General features: G+C 36.0%; 1 protein-coding gene across 2 annotated transcripts in view; it reads right to left on the reverse strand.

Annotated features, from left to right (window-relative positions):
• DPH5 (diphthamide biosynthesis 5) overlaps positions 1–16,723 on the reverse strand; it is a 36,633-nt gene that overhangs the window by 18,441 nt on the left and 1,469 nt on the right. For both annotated transcript variants that reach the window (XM_044238778.1, XM_044238777.1), the window contains exons 3-4: positions 10,356–10,480; positions 1,917–2,025 (exon numbers count right to left, since the gene is read on the reverse strand). In XM_044238778.1, the coding sequence (XP_044094713.1) occupies positions 1,917–2,025; positions 10,356–10,480 (234 nt within the window). The remainder of the gene's footprint in view (positions 1–1,916; positions 2,026–10,355; positions 10,481–16,723) is intronic.

Genomic DNA, 16,723 nt, shown 5'->3' on the forward strand with positions numbered 1-16,723 from the left:
ACCCAGATGGGGAAACAATGCTTTGTGGCTGCCTAGAAAAATCCTATATGAGACTGACAGAAAGCTCAATTTTTTTTTTGAAGATTTTATTTATTAATTTGACAGAGAGAGAGATCACAAACAGGCAGAGCAGCAGCGGGGGTGGGGTAGGGGGGAGCAGGCTCCCTGCTGAGCAGAGAGCCCGCTGCGGGGCTCAATCCCAGGACCCTGAGTTCATGATCTGAGCCGAAGGCTCAGTGGGTTAAGCCACCCAGATGCCCAGAAAGCTAAATTAAAAATAAATAAAAATAAATTAAAAAATCTATGTACCATGTGGATAGGATCTTAAGGGCTTATATGGAGACTGCCAATTCTCACAGTATACTTCCTCTCAAATACCTTCATCTATTTTAAACATGAAAACAATAACAATGCACCCCTCTACCAGTCTAGAGAATCAGGACAGGTTCACCATAGTTTAGTTCTTGTCAGTCTGAATGATAGATATACACACGATGAAGACAAGGATCTTTTAAAAAATGTTATGCTTAAAAAGAAGCAAATGCCTCTAAATGATAAGTTATGATAATTTAGACCAAAACATGATGGAAATGGGCTAGGTTAACTTTCCCTACCAGAAATAAAAATAAAACCAATATGAAAAAATATATATAACCCATTAGCTTAAGGATTATTATACATCTTTGTCTATCACAAGATTAATTCATTCCTTTTTTCCTTTTTCATGGCAATCATCAGTTCTTGAAAAGTACACTGTCTACAAAAAAGAATACTAGACTGAGAATCAAGAAACTCCCATTTACTTACTCCAATACAGAAATGTTCAGAGGGGCTTTAAAGTGTAAAGCAGACTTGAATTGGCAAGGTTTTTTAAAGTATGCATTTTATCAAAAGACAAAAGAGATAGCAAAATTTTTTGCCCATTTCAATGTAATAACTAAGAGCAAGTGATGAATACTAAAAGGTGAATCATTTATACCTTTTCTCTGATTCTTCAGAACCAAAGGCAGTATTTCTGAGATGACTGGCCAGGATGTCAATTAAATTGAGATACTCTTCCTAGGTAACGCAGAAAATACAGAAACCTCTAAAGCTGTAGAGACAGCACTGGTGTCCGATGCTAATGTATCTTCTTGCTATAAATATCTATTTTAAATTATGCATTCCAGGAAGACATATTGAGGAATACCTCATTTCATAGATTCTAGGATGCACATTTTTTTTGTATTATGATATATCTGAAATAGGAAGATGTCCAACAAGCAATTAAAACCAGTGTTGGCCATGGGCAGTCAAGAGTTGTCACAGATCATATATAGACCAACATCAGAACACAAATATCAAACTTGGAAAGTGAGTATCAGCAGCTTGGAAGAAAACCCTGGAAACTCTTTCAGCCCCCTGGAATCAAGACTGCTGGATTAAAATTAACCAGCTTCACATAGCAATAATTACAAGGGTGGTTTAAAAGCCTAATATGACTGGCTTTTGGTTCTCCTACAGATTCTTTTAAGAAATGCTGTGTCACAAAGCTGTTGCCAGCACAGAAAATAACAACTGTGTTATAATACATGCTTCAGAAATGCAGAAGAAGTTATTTGGAAGAATGTGAAAAGGTTTCAGGAAAACTTAGCCAATTTAATTAAAATTTCCCTGTTTTTGTAGGCAGAAGTTGGATATAAGATTAAAATTTTTCTGCAGCTAAATTTCAGTGGTCCATTCCAATCAGGAGAAAAAAGTTATAGGAACATAGTATAAAAAATTCAGTATTAAAAAATTTTGTACCCACTAATGTATTATATAAAATGATAACATCTTAAAATTCATGATATGTAACAAAATCTATCTGCAGTTTATAGTTTTCCAAAACATTTTTGCTAACTACTATTAAAAAAACACCTTCTTTGTAGTATTACCTGTAAACCACAGCAGCCTACAGCATTCATTATGGAAGCATTGTGAATAACTCGGTAGGAGATTCCCAGTTTTGTTGCTCTCAGAATAAGATCACTGTGTGTGGTAGCCCTGTAGTGAGAAAAGATCAAGTTGGATGAAAGTAACCAACACTGACTTTTTAAGATGGTAAAAGTGTAATATTTCATGAGTTCTAGTTGATCAAAGGGTTATGGGGGCTGCTTTTCCTCAATTTTCGGGCTTTCTGACAAGAAAAGCGTTAAGTCTCCACATGCCCATCATAAAGCTGAACTGCACTTGTTACACTCCTAAAGCAGCCTTGGCAACTATAGAGAAAGGGAAGTTTCACTTGCTCTTTTGTCCCATTAATACCTGCAAAGACATCTGTGGAATGTAAGCTCAGCAACTGAACTGAGCAGCAATTCTCAAACTTCTTAGCTTTATGTCTCCTTTAAACTCTTAAAATGACTGCTGAGTTCTAAATTATGGCACCATTAGACCTACTCTTTGATTTCTACTCTATTTTGAAGTTTTCTATTTTGTGTTTTGAAATTCAACAAGGCAGATGGTACAGAACATTTCTGTAGCCTGTCATTCTTTGCCTTTATATTAGGGTTCCATCTGATATAATCGTAGTTGGACTTTACATCTGTCTACCAGTGATTTTATTTATAACTGTTTTCCATCTGGTTACTGTATATATAATTAGTGCGTGTGCATGTGTACATGTGTGCGTATCCTGCCTGTTGCCTTTCCTTTTTTGAGATAAATCTAATGGCTATAATTAGATAGACTGTGAGGAGAGAGAATATACATTAATATAAATATGGATACTGTGAAATGTAACCCCACATCAATTTAGAACTGCATTATTAAAGGCTTTTCCCCTTCATGAAAACTCCAGGCCCTGCTGGGGAAAACAACATTAGCATGTTTGAGAAACTACATATAAACCACCAGAACCTGTCAACTGGTCAATGCATACCAAGTAGGAAGATCAAGGGCTCTCACCCCATGAGGCAGTCAGGAACAGATTAGCAAATGCCCACCAGGGAAGTCTGTTTTTAATCACACATAAAATAAAAACTAGTATAAAAAACAATCATTAATTTGATTTAGAGTAAGCTTTTAAAAAATAATATAAACACCAATTATAAAGAATGTTTTTAATATCATCTTCAGACTTTTACTACTTAACATTAAGGAAAACTGAATTAGTTACTTGCTGAGTTATCTGAATAGATGAGCAGAAAGAAAACCTGGTTTAAAATTGTATCTCTCTTTATCACAACTTCATTTAAAATGACCAGATGTGGCTGGTATACTATGGAGATTTAATGACCTGGCGAAGTGATCTGATTTTGTGAAGCTGCCATAAATGTGATTAAGTAAGCCCTTCAGATTTCTGCTATGAAAAACTGGTATTTTATCACCATGATTACCCAAATTATATTGCTTCATGAAAAGAAAAAATTGGTTTGAAACACAGGCTTACACCATTATACTGGGCATTTCTTCTAGTCCGGCTTCATGAAAACGCTTCAGTTACGGTGACTGGAAAAGTACATGTGTGTAAAGACAGACTTATTACTATTTCTGGGCACATGGCTCTAGTCAAAATCGTGTGTATTTGTGTATGTGTGTGTGTATACAGGCCCAGCATGGAGCTCACTTAAAAATAAACAAACTTTATCTTATCATAACATTAGTTTGTAGATAAAGTACTGCCTTGACAGTGCTACAGCTTATGATCTGAAAATTCACTAGTATTTGCAATAATATGGTGAAAGTGATGTTCTCACAGACCACCAGAAGCACTAAAATTGCTACAGTCCTTTTTTTTTTTTTAAAGATTTTGTTCATTTATTTGAAGACAGAGAGGGTGGGGTGGAGCAGAGGGAGAGGCACAGAGTCCCTGCTGAGCATGCAGCCCAATGCAGGACTTGATCCTGGGACCCTGAGCTGAAGTCAGATGTTTAACCAACTGAGTCACCTACGCACCGTGGTACAGTCCTTTTGAAAAGTAATTAAACAATATATGCTTGAAAATACCCAAATTCAAAACTTCTGACTTTCTGGGTATTATAAACTGATTTTGGAGAAAAAAAAAAAAATCCAAAATGTGGGGAAGGGAGAATGGAAGGAGGGAAAAAGGATCATATATATTAATCTAAACATGGAAGCTTTACTTATATTGGAGAAATAAATGGACTAATAAGTAATAATGTTGACATTTATTGGATAATTACTAGATACCAAGTAGTGTTCAAATGCATTACATGGAATGGAAACAATCAAATCACCTACATAAAAGCACAAAGAAGACAAGTGAATAAAGATGTTTTTATGAATGTGTATGCCATGAAGGAAAAGGTACACAACATTATGGATAAAAAACTATGTGTTCAATGATCATAAAATACATATAGTTACAGAGCATTTAAAAAAAAATTATTTATTATTTGACAGAAAGAGACACAGCAAGAGAACGAACACAAGCAGGGAGAGTGGGAAAGGGAGAAGCAGGCTTCCCACTGAGCAGGGAGCCCAGTACGGGGCTTGATCCTGGGACCCTGGGATCATGACCTGAGTTGAAGGCAGATGCTTAACGACTGAGCCACCCAGGTGCCCTGTTACAGAGCATTTTAAAATAAGGAATGGAATGAAAAAATGGAACCATCATTGAAATTTGTTTCATGATGATCCTGTTCAACTATTCTTTTTTTTTTTTTTGTCTTTACTTTTGATAGTTCTTTTTTTTTTTTCCCCAATTTATTTATTTTCAGAAAAACAGTATTCATTATTTTTTCACCACACCCAGTGCTCCATGCAAGCTGTGCCCTCTATAATACCCACCACCCCCCTGCCACTTCAAACCCCTCAGATTGTTTTTCAGAGCTGTTCAACTATTCTTTGAGGACAGTAAGCTTAAGACTGTCATCTCTCACATGACTGGGTTGGGTCTATCGATGTACTGTTTTTTTTTAAAAGTCATTTATATTTTTATATATTTATATATTTAAATATATTTATATATATATATTTATATATTTTATATTTTTTTAAAAGTCATTTATATTCTTTATGTGATTAATGTCCACATTTCTATCAATAACCTGGACAAAAGGGAAAAAGAACTACATCAACTGACTTAACTGACTTTCAATTACCTTCTTCAGGAATTTAAGAGTGGATAATGATGATGATTACACTACTTAATGCTACTGAATTGCACAATTAAAAAGAACTAAATGGTAAATATGTTATATAAACTACAATTTAAGAAATACGAGAATTAGGAATTTAAGTAATTTTCTCTTCTTTTTAAAGTTTTTATTCGGATACGTGGAAAGGGGCTTAAAAGTAAACAATTTTTTATTGTTATATGTAAGGAAAAATTTCAGTGCTTTGTGCATTCTTTATTCTCTTCCTGGTTTATCCATTTAAGGCATACAAATCATAATTCCGACCTCAATTAAAATGTACATATTCCCTACCATACCGTCTCCCAAGCACTATATCCCAACAACTGTTTCTCAATAGTAATCCAGTGAGTAAATGAAAAATAATTGTAGGAAAATAATTACTACACAACTCTGAATATAAGACTTTACATGATTAGTCAATGACATAGAGCAAATTAATTGTCTAGGAGTTTAAAAAAAAAAGAAAAGAAAAGAAAGAAAGGCACTTGCTTCTGAATAAATAATGGAGGATTCATGGAAGAGGTAGCATCTGAACAGGGTCTTAATCTATTTTACTGAGTAGAAACTGGGGAGGATTAGAGTTAACATGTTGTATGGTATACTTGAAAGTTGTTAAGAGAGTGGATCCTAAGATTGCTCATGACAAGAAAAAAAAATAGTTTCTTTTTTTCTTTTTAAATTTTGTTTATTTATTTGACAGATCACAAGTAGGCAGAGAGTCAGGCAGAGAGAGAGAGAGGGGGAAGCAGACTCCCCGCTGAGCAGAGAGCCCGATGTGGGGCTCTATCCCAGGACCCTGGGATCATGACCTGAGTCAAAGGCAGAGGCTTTAATCCACTGAGCCACCCAGGCACCCCTTTCTTTTTTTTGGATGATGGATGTTATAAATCATAAACTTACTGAGGTAATCAATGATTTGTCATAAGTCAAATCATTTTGTTGTGTACCTTAAACTTACACAGTGCTGTACGTCAATGAAATCTCAATGAAATTGGGAATAAAAGAAACAAACTGGTAAGAAAAGTCTATTTTAAGAAAAAAGTAGAGCAAAGACATGGAGTATGAATATTGCAAAAACATTTATGAAATGGCAAAGAAGTAAACTGGGCTCTAACATATTTAAAAAGAAGAGTAGCCAAAGGAGAAAGGAGATAGACTGTTAAAAGATTTAAAGTCACTTAAGGATTTGGAGCAGGGTAGTAATATCACTGAGGCACTTCTGGTAGGCCTCTTTTCTTCATTTATGTGGAATTCTCCCCTTCCCCCTCTCACCCCGTTGACCTCCTCTACAATTTCCACCTACAGAATTCTACCCAGACCCAGCTCAAGCACCAACTCCCCCATAAAGCCACCAATGAAAAACTCCAATCTCTATGCCTTTAAGTTTACACTTTTCTATCCTCATCCTTGATCCAACCTTCTCAGTATATCAGAATTAACCATTCCTTCATCTCTGATTTTCTTCCTCCTCTGGCTCTTGACAGACCACAGAATGCAAGTCTCCTAAGGATTGATCACCTTCTCTTCCCTTTGTTCTTTCCTACTGATTTCATTCATTTCTCTGGTTTTAAACACCCTACCTCTCCCTCTCCCCTGATATATACTCATAACTTCAAAAACCACATATCCCAGGTAACACCTCCCTTGAGCTCTAGCAGCAGATATCAAATTGTCTGCAAGACATCTCAAATTTAAAACATTTCCAGAACCAATTCTTATCTTCTGCAATTATTTTCCCTACAAGTTTTCATCATTTCAAAAACTGGCACCAACAACTAATCAGTTCCTAAAGCTGGAATTCTGGAAAATTTGCTTCTTTCCTCTTCTTCACCTATTACATACACACTGGCATTCTTCCTTCTCAACTTTTCCACTTAGCCTTTTTCTCTCCTCTACCAAAGCCACCCTGCCTCCCTAAAACGCACTCAGTGAAAGCAGTCAGAGTGGTCATTTAAGAATGTCAATCAGATTGTGATTTTTTTCCTGCTCAAAATCCTTCAAAGATTGACCAGAGTACTTCACTTTTTTTTTTTTTTAAGATTTTATTTTTTTGCAGAGTACACACACATAAGCAGAAAGAGGGGCAGGCAGAGGGAGAAGCAGGCTCCCCCCTGAGCAAGGAGCCCGATGCAGGACTTGATCTCAAGACCCTGGAATCATGACCAGAGCCAAAGATAGACACTTAACCGACTAGAGCCACCCAGGTGTCCCTACCAGAGTACTTCAAACAAAATTCCTACCCCCTCCAAGGTCTTACATGATCTGGGTCCCACCTACCTCTTGAACTCCTCACTCCCTCTCCCAGCCCTTCTCCCTGTGCTCTTCCAGATCCTTGAATACAGTCTTGCAGTTCCCTCTGCTTACAGTGTTCTTCCCTTCTGCTATGCCTTTTATTTTTCAGATACCTACTTAAATTACCCCAACAAAAAGGATTTCCCATATGACCCCAAAGAAATTAGCCTATTCCTGCTAGTCCTTATTTTTTCCCTTACAGGCCTACCAAAATTTTAAATGTTATTTTCTCTTTGATTGATGTGGACCTCCTCTACTAAACTATAAACCCCATGTTTTATCATCTAACATACATCCAGCACGTCAGAGTTCCCGCCGTGAGATAGATGTTTCAAAGATATTTGTTGAATAGACAATGTCAGTCTAAGATATGCCTGGTCTCTTGTGACCCCTAAGCAAAATATTAAACAACTCTTTACCTTATTATTTAATTGATATCTACTATATTGTAAAGTAAGCTAGAGATACAAATGTGAAGGACAGCCTACAAACCTAAAGAGTAGATGTACACATTTATAAAAAAAAAAAAAATACATTGTGAAGCAATGTATGAAAATACATGAATGAAGTGTCAGCAGTTAGGAAGAGATAGAACTTCTGATCCGGGTAAAAAATGACTGCATCACTGAGAATGTGGTATTTGAGTTAGGCTTCAAAAGATGGCTGGACTTTTGACAATCAGATATAGAGCAAAGGGCACTGAAGGAAAGAGTTTGAACAGATGTAAAGAATGAGAAAGCAGATGATCAGGGAAGGGAAGCTGGTTGGCATGAGTGTGGGCTTTAGGACAAGAAGGACAGGCAGAAGGGAAGGTTGGACAATATTTTTCATATCTGGCCAAAGGATGGAGCTAGTAACTCTCATTCTGAGCTCAAATAAGATTTCCAAATTGTAGTTTCACAAATATAAATTTAAACACAACATGGGTCTACATCGGGACCAGGCAATACGCTACTGTACTGAACTGGGAATAAAACGATATAAATATTGGGTTAATAATTAGTCATGTCTACATGATGAAGCCTCCATAAAAATCCTTGAACTATGGCATTCAAAGAGCATCTGGGTTGGTGAACACGTCTATGTGCCGGGAGGATGGCCCATTCCAACTCCAGGACAGAAGCTTCCATGCTTGGGACTCTTCTCTCTTCATGTACCTCTTCATCTGGTTGTTCCTCTATAGCCTTTATCATATCCCTTATTATATAACAAACCAATAATCGTAAGAAAAAAAAAAAAAGGAAACTCAAAAGCAGTGCTTCTCATACTAGTGAAAAGCTAATACTTTCTAAGTTTTAAATTGTCATGGAAAAATAGTTCTGTAAAATGCAATCAAAATTAGTGATTAGAAAAATAAAATATGGGGCACCTGGGTGGCTCAGTGGGTTAAAGCCTCTGCCTTCAGCTCAGGTCATGATCTCAGAGTCCTGGGATCAAGCCCCACATTGTGCTCTCTTCTCAGCGGGGAGCCTGCTTCCCCCTCTCTCTGCTGGCCTTTCTGCCTACTTGTGATCTCTCTCTCTGTCAAATAAGTAAATAAAAAAATCAATCTTTGAAAAAAAAAAAAAAAGAGAGATTTTGGCCAGAATCCAGTGCAATAAGAATATCCTAAGAGAATTTCAAGACATTTAATATATAAGTTTTTTTCATTACCTTTTGCTATTTTGTGGCTTAAAAAAAGAAAAGAAAAAAGCACTCCTGAGTGGCTCAGTGGGTTAAGCATCTGACTTCAACTTGGGTCATGATCCCAGGGTTCTAGGATGGAGCCCCACACTGGGCTGTATGCTCAGTGGGGAGCCTGCTTCTCCTTCTCCCTCTGCTTGTTGCTCTCCCTGCTTGTGCTCTTTCTGCCTCTCTGTCAAATAAATAAATAAAAATCTTGGGGAAAAAAAAAAAAAAAAGGAAAATAGGTACTGCTAATTTGGAGGAAGACTTACTTTTACAGAAAACAATTTGGACATTTTAAAAATATGTGATTGCACAATGTCATTTGCAACCAAGTATAACAATGAAACACAGGGAGAGGGTGGTGGGGTTATGGACATTGTGGGGGGGTGTGGTATGCTGTGGTGAGTGCTGTGAAGTGTGTAAACCTGGCGATTCACAGACCTGTACCCCTGGGGCTAAAAATACATTATATGTTTATAAAAAAATTAAAAAATTAAAGAAAAAATATGTAACACAATCTCTGGCATACCACATTGATGTAAATTACTTTTTTTGACAGACACATGCACATGTAACTCCATTCTTTTGAAAAGCATCCTTGGTGGTGAATTCAGAGTGATTTAATTGTCCTTATGTTCCTTAAATCTGTGACATAAATCTTGGGTCACCAGCTGGAAACAAAGAACTCCTATGTTTGGCTTGACATTAGAGATTGATGATGCTTAACTGGACAAGTAGAAACCCATCTTTTTAGTAACAGGGAAGAAAAGAGCTCCCAACGGATATAAGAAATTGAAATTTGAAGCTGGACAGATTTTAAACTCAAGGCAAGTGACAATACTGCTAAAAATGAGGTGATTAAAAAAGGCGGGGGAAGTCTAAGAAAAAAGAAGTAGAAGATGTTTGTGATTTACCTGCAAAATAAATGGTACGTATGACTCTTGATAATATAATAAACTTATTAATAATAATATAGTAAAGTTATTTGATGCCCTAAGTTACCTTCTAAAAGAACAGCAGGAACAATGATACAAACTTTAGAACTGACACTAACTAACCAATGTAAGTGATAAATATGATGACATCCTTATCAAGCAGATTTTCTTCATTAAGCTCAAAGATAATTAAAGTTAATGAAATTTTAGAACATAGATAAACCTAGTCCTTTATTAGGACCTGGAAAATAAAAGGTTTTAAATATAACAGAGTAATTCTAACTGATTTTTTTTTTAAAAAGCAAATAAATTAAAACTCAAAATACCTGCTTTTACTTACCCAAATGGATCACCAACCACAAGGAATGCAACATCACTGATATCGGCATCCTTTAAAATATTATCAGCTTCTTGTTCCACTTCTTCTCTATCAGCAAGAATCAATTTTCTTCCATAAAACTCCTCCTACAGATTTAAGTTCAATATCAAAATGAGACAGCAGGTGACCATTTCAACACATGTACGTACACACACACACACACACACACGCACACATGCTATCAATCTTTGTCTGAGGCTGGTGCAAATCTTGGCAACCATCCAAACACAGATCACTGAATAGGACTCCTCAGTGAGCTAGCACTCTATATCATGTTGCAATTAAACTCTGTCTTTGGGGCTATCTTAATATCCCAAGAGGAGGCAGACCTAACATCTGAGGCTTTCTGCATTTTAAATTTACCTCTAAATTTGAGTCTAACAGATCAGGCAGAACATTGTAGAATGAACAGAGAACAAGCATGCATGAGCTTTAATTCAGAAACAGAATAATACAGACTATGTTAAATAATAATTATAAACACACATGGTAATTTAGGTTTTATTAAATTTTCCATAGGAAAACCTACAGGACCCTGAATAAAATAAAAGGTAGATTCAATAAGAAAAAAACAGAAAATTAAGATTTAGTTACCTACAAAAGCAGCAAATATTGCTATATAATTGCAGGAAATATTAATTTAAAACTGTCAGATCCTGCTAAAAAGGTAGACTTGTAGAGGAAAGAAAAAAAAATTCTAATTATAAAGGAAGGCTCTAGGATAAAGTGCTTTGTGAACCAATCCCCCGAAGTTCAACTCTAAAAAATAAACCCAGGAGGCTGACCTTAACTGGAGTGGCAGCATGTAAGTAGAGAGAGTGAACTAGTGTGCTAATGGTCATGTGGTAGTGGTTACAAATGATTATGCAAGGTCATGAATCTTATTAACTGATTTCCTGTGGAGTATTATGTAATTCAAATATAGTAAAAGTGAATGCATAGACAAATACTATTTCTTACATGCTGAGAAGTCTGTTTGAGTTATAAGGTTTATATCAGATGTCAAATATTACAAGGATTGCTGTACTCAATAATACCTGTCAAGCAAGAGAAAATAAACAAATGACTAAGCATTTGAAGATAAAGGTCATAGTACCAACTCTGATAATTATTGCCTAATACTTAACTAGAATTGGTCCCTAAATGTGAAAAAAGACCCCTTCCCTTTTTCTGCATATCTTCTCAGAGATAATGCTCTAGAAGTTCCCAATGACAACAATGTTTGATGAAAAATATTCTCCTTATTTTTACTTTTACCATGTTATTTTTTCTTAATCATGAATTTGTATATAACTTACTTCAATTTCATGAGCCCAGAAAACTTATTAGTGGCAGAACATTTATATTCACATATATATAAGAAGACACATATGATTACTGAAAATTGAAGGAAATGATTATTTTTTCCTGAACAAACATTTAAGATCAAAAGGCACATGCTACTAGCTTAATGCTAGCAGTAATCCTAAATCCTATCCAATATTTTATAAATGATTTAACAAAAAACCCCACTCTCAAGACTTCTATCATATATCTCTCCATATTTATCACTTATCCTACCTAAGAAACATTTCATCATTTAACTGAAACACGTTTATTTTTAAAAAATTATCCACATATGCACACCTGTGCACACATACCCAAACACTCCAGTATAACCAAATGGCTGATCCTCCTAGGGAAGGGGGAGGTTAAAAAGAAAAGAAAGCACAACCAGTAAGAAATCTGGTATTACATTCTTTTTAATTTATCTACCTCGTTATTTATTCATTCACTCACTCGAAGAAGATTTCTTGTGCACAACCTCCACACCAAATTCTAGGCCTGATGTTGAGAAACAGTGGTGAATAAGACATATGTGGCCCCTGTCCTGTGGCTTATAACGTTTAGTGGGGAGTTACCTACCACATCATTAAGTGTTTTAAGAGCACGGAACCTAGTAAGAGTCAGGGAAGGGGCAGGGTTAAAAAAGGGCAGTATTACTTAACAAATAATTTTACATTTATGTATTATTCAATGACTGATTAGACAGTTTTTGTACAGTATCACCCCTAATCTTCTCCACTCATGAAAATCAAGGCAAAACTCAAAATTCATTCCTGCTTTAGGGTGACAGGTTTTGTAAGGAGGACAGGGTAAAAATTCAAAATTAAAATTGCTTTTGGGTATTTCTGGAAAGATACATAAGCAATTAGCAATAACTGCTTCCAGGAAGGGGAACCAGGATAGAAATCTTTCAATGTATATACCATTTACTATCTTTTAGATTTTATGCCATTTAAAGTATTAACTAGTTTGAAAAAAAAAAAATAGAAAAGTAGAGGCTAGAAGTAAGATACCTAAAAAAGAAAACAAAACCCAAAGAAAACCCCAAACACTCTAACACTGAAAGAAGGAACAGAGAAATAAGGGCTTACGAAAGGGACTGAAAAAAATTGGAAAAGTACAAGTAAAACCAAGAGAAAGTAATGTCATGAAAGCCAGTTTCAAATAGTGATTAACTATGTCAGAAGTAAAACAAGAAGTGAAATCTATCCTGTGGCATTCTCAGCTACTAAATAATTGTTCAACAAACAGAAATATTTCAGAGGAATGGAAGTCAACTTGCAGGAGTCTGAGACATGAGTGAAATAGGGACAAGAAAAGTATACCGCTTCTTCAAAGGGCTTTGGATAAAGAGACAGAAACAATAATAACTATGGAGAAGAGATGTTGAAAAGGGGAGAGATTTCAGAATGAACAAAATCTGAATATGGTTTCAAGCTGAGGGGAGAAGGATGTTAATATATATCAAACATAACAAGGAAAGAATAATTGATGGGAATAAGGTTTCAGAGGAAGGAAGATGTTTGGAAAAAACACACCTAGTAGAGTTGTCTTCAACACACTGAAAACCTCATCTAACAAGTCATTTTCTAAGACTTGGGGTAAGACAGATTCAGATTTAAGGGAAGGACAAATGGGAAGTTAATAAAGGTTACAGACGATTGCCTCAGTTTTCTCAGTGGCAAGTCCATCTCTCCACTATCAAGCAGCTGGATAGGAGGACAAGGACAGAGTGAGCTGGTATCCAGATGAAGTAGATTAGGAAGAAAAGAGAGGGAAATGACACACTGAAGAAAAGGAAATTATTTTCGTGATGCCCAAGAACAAGTATAGCAAATTATTGTGATTATCTCCTCCATGCTTTTGCTCACAATTATTTTTTCTTTAGTAAGGAATACTCTTTTTCTTCCCTTTACCAAATCTTATCCATAGTACCTATCTCTTTTTCTTCTCTTTATCAAGTCTTATCTATACTAACAAAATTTTAATACGTCTACATTAGATCACTCTGGGTCAGGCATAGTTCTAAGAACTTAGGCATATGAATTCATTTAATCTTCACCACAATCTATGAGACAGTCCCTATTTTTATCTCTGTTTAAGAAATGAAAAAAAGAACACAAAGTTAAGTGATTGCCCAAGGTCACTGAACCTTGGTTGACTGCAAAACTTTACATGTACTACAGATTAGGCACAGGGGTGGCTGGCTGGCTCAATTGGTAGAGCATGCAACTCTTGATCTCAGAATCATGGGGCTTGTGAGTTCAAGTCCCACGTTGGATGTGGAGCCTACTTAAAAAAAAAAACAAAAGACAGGGGTGCCTGGCTGACTCAGTGGGTTAAGCCTCTGCCTTTAGCTCAGGTCATGATCTAAGGGTTCTGGGATTGAGCCCCGCATCAGGCTCTCTGCTCAGCAAAGAGCCTGCTTCCCCGCACCCCCTGCCTGCCTGTCTGCCTATTTATGATCTCTGTCAAATAAATAAATAAAATCTTAAAAAAAAAAAAAGGCAAAAGACCAAAAAACCAAATGAGGAACTGACAGACAGAGCTTAGTGATCACCTCTGCTTTCTGCATGATAGCTACAGCCCCAAGGTTAGCCCCCTTTGGCCAAAGCAGCTTCATCTATTTACCCTACCGAGCTGTATAAATATTAGCATTTTCTATCTAGACCATGAAAACGAAAAAACAAAACAAAAAGACTGGGACGCATTATTTTAAGAGACAGCTCAAATACCATCTATTCCATAGTATTCTCTGACCACCACGACCTAAAGTGATCTTCTTATATGTATTTCAATTGTAACTAATAGCCAGTAATTACTTAATATCTGAGACAGCTTCTACTATTTAATTCATGAAAATAATACTGGCTTAAATAAGATCATCTAAGTTCTGCCCAGCAATATAATTTTAGTTTCTTCTTCTCACTGTTGTCATGAATTGTATTTAAATCTCCCATTATTAAGTTTTCCTGAGTATAATACAGATGAATCATGAACTACTTGAGAACAAAGACCATAGCTTATGCTTCTTTGTATAAGGCACTACAGGTATATTATACCAAATGGCACATAAAATTATAATTTATTCACAGAAAGTGCCCCAAAATTCAAAGTGTATACACTAAACCTCTTTCCTGGATTCAAAATCTCTAGTTTAATTAACTTTTGAATAATACAGAACATATATACAATACTACCTATTTGGCAATTTGAAAACAACAGCTTTCAATGTAAGAAAAGATAAATTAGACTTTTTAAAAAAAGATTTACTTAATTATTTGAGGGCGCCTAGGTGGCTCCGTCAGTTAAGCATCTGTCTTTGGCTTGGGTCATGATCCCAGGATCCCAGGATCCTGGGATTAAGTCTCACATCATGGGGCTCCCTGCTCAGCAGGGAGTCTGCTCCTCCTTCTCCCTCTGCCCCTCCCCTGGTTGTGCTCTCTCTTGCTCAGTCTCTCTCTCAAATAAATAAAATCCTTTTAAAAAACCATAAAAAATAAAGATTTATTTATTTATTTGAGAGAGAGAGATATAGCACAGGAGGGTTGGGAGGGGGCAGAGGGAGAGAATCTTCAAGCAGACTCTCCATGGAGTGCAAAGCATGACTGGGGTTCCATCTCAGGACCTATGAGATCATGACCTGAGCTAAAACCAAGAGTCTGATGCTTAACCAACTGAGCCACCCAGGTACCCAAAATTCAAGATTTCTTCAGCAACATCCATGTATGCCATTTATAAAATACTATTTTGTGTGATTATTGATAAAAGCAAGCACATATTCATGAGGAAAATAGACTTTTCCAATCTTTTTTATCTGCTACACAGTAATTATCTAGTTATTGAGACCAGATTGTAAATATAGGTATGAACACATAACAATTTTTCTAAAAATCAATTTCTTTTTAAAAAAAGGTAGAAATGAAAGGAAATAAAGTCACTGAAGAGAAAGTGGCTCTGAGATTTTACTAGGCAATATAAGGCATGAATTTATTTATACCTTACTTTATTCCAGAAAAGAGTCTTTAAGGTGGCTGATGTTGCACAGCCAGTTGCTCAGGGAAAAACATGAACTAAGGACCCGGAGGAGGTTATGAAGAGCAGACCGGTGGAACTTTGTGATACACAAAGCATTTTGCTTGAATCCTACCTTCTCTCGGGACATTCTCTGAAATCATTATTTTGTAAAGCTATTATCCATCCTGGAGTATAGACAGACATTCTATGGTACAAATGTTAAAAATGGTGCTTCTCAACTCAGGACTGTCTTGGCTTATATTCTGTCTCTATCACTTATTGTCTGTATTACCTTGGGCAAGTTTCTCTGTGCCTATAAAATGTGAGCAGTAGTTACAGAGTAATTACAGAGGTAATCCTGTTCTACATATAAAACACTTAGAACAGTGCATAGTAAGCCTTCTATAAATATTAGCACTTATTATTGTGAAGGAACAGATAGTCCAGCACCTTAACAAAGTACACATAAGTTACCTGTAGGTGAGGCTGGGCCCAGCCCCAACAATACGTTTTGGGGAAAAAAAAAAACTTGTAAAAATTAAAGCAACCAAAATTACCATTTAGCTAGCACTTAAAGTTTATAAAGCACTTTCAAATACATCATCTTAATAAAATCCTATATAACCCTCCAATTGGTTATTGTCTCCATTTTCACAAATGAAGCTACTGAGGTTTAAAGAAATCTGGAAATGTCCATTAACAACTACCATTTCTCAACATTTCTGCTACAGGTACTACGTTAAGAACCTATGAGGTAGGCATTATTATCCCCATTTCACAAAGTAAAAAAAAACTAAGGCTAAAGGACTTGTCCAAGGTGACATGGTAACATGTAACAAAGAAGACAAAGTCAGGTCCAACTTTCCTCTATGCCATGCCATGACACCTTATCCTATAGAAACGCTGACTTACTATCTGTCTCTATTCTCTTGGATGAATTTAAGTTCATTCTAGTTTTCCCTGATCACTGTAAGAGAGGAATATTT

Source organism: Neovison vison, chromosome 2 (genome assembly GCF_020171115.1).
Source record: "Neovison vison isolate M4711 chromosome 2, ASM_NN_V1, whole genome shotgun sequence".
NCBI lineage: Eukaryota > Metazoa > Chordata > Mammalia > Carnivora > Mustelidae > Neogale > Neogale vison.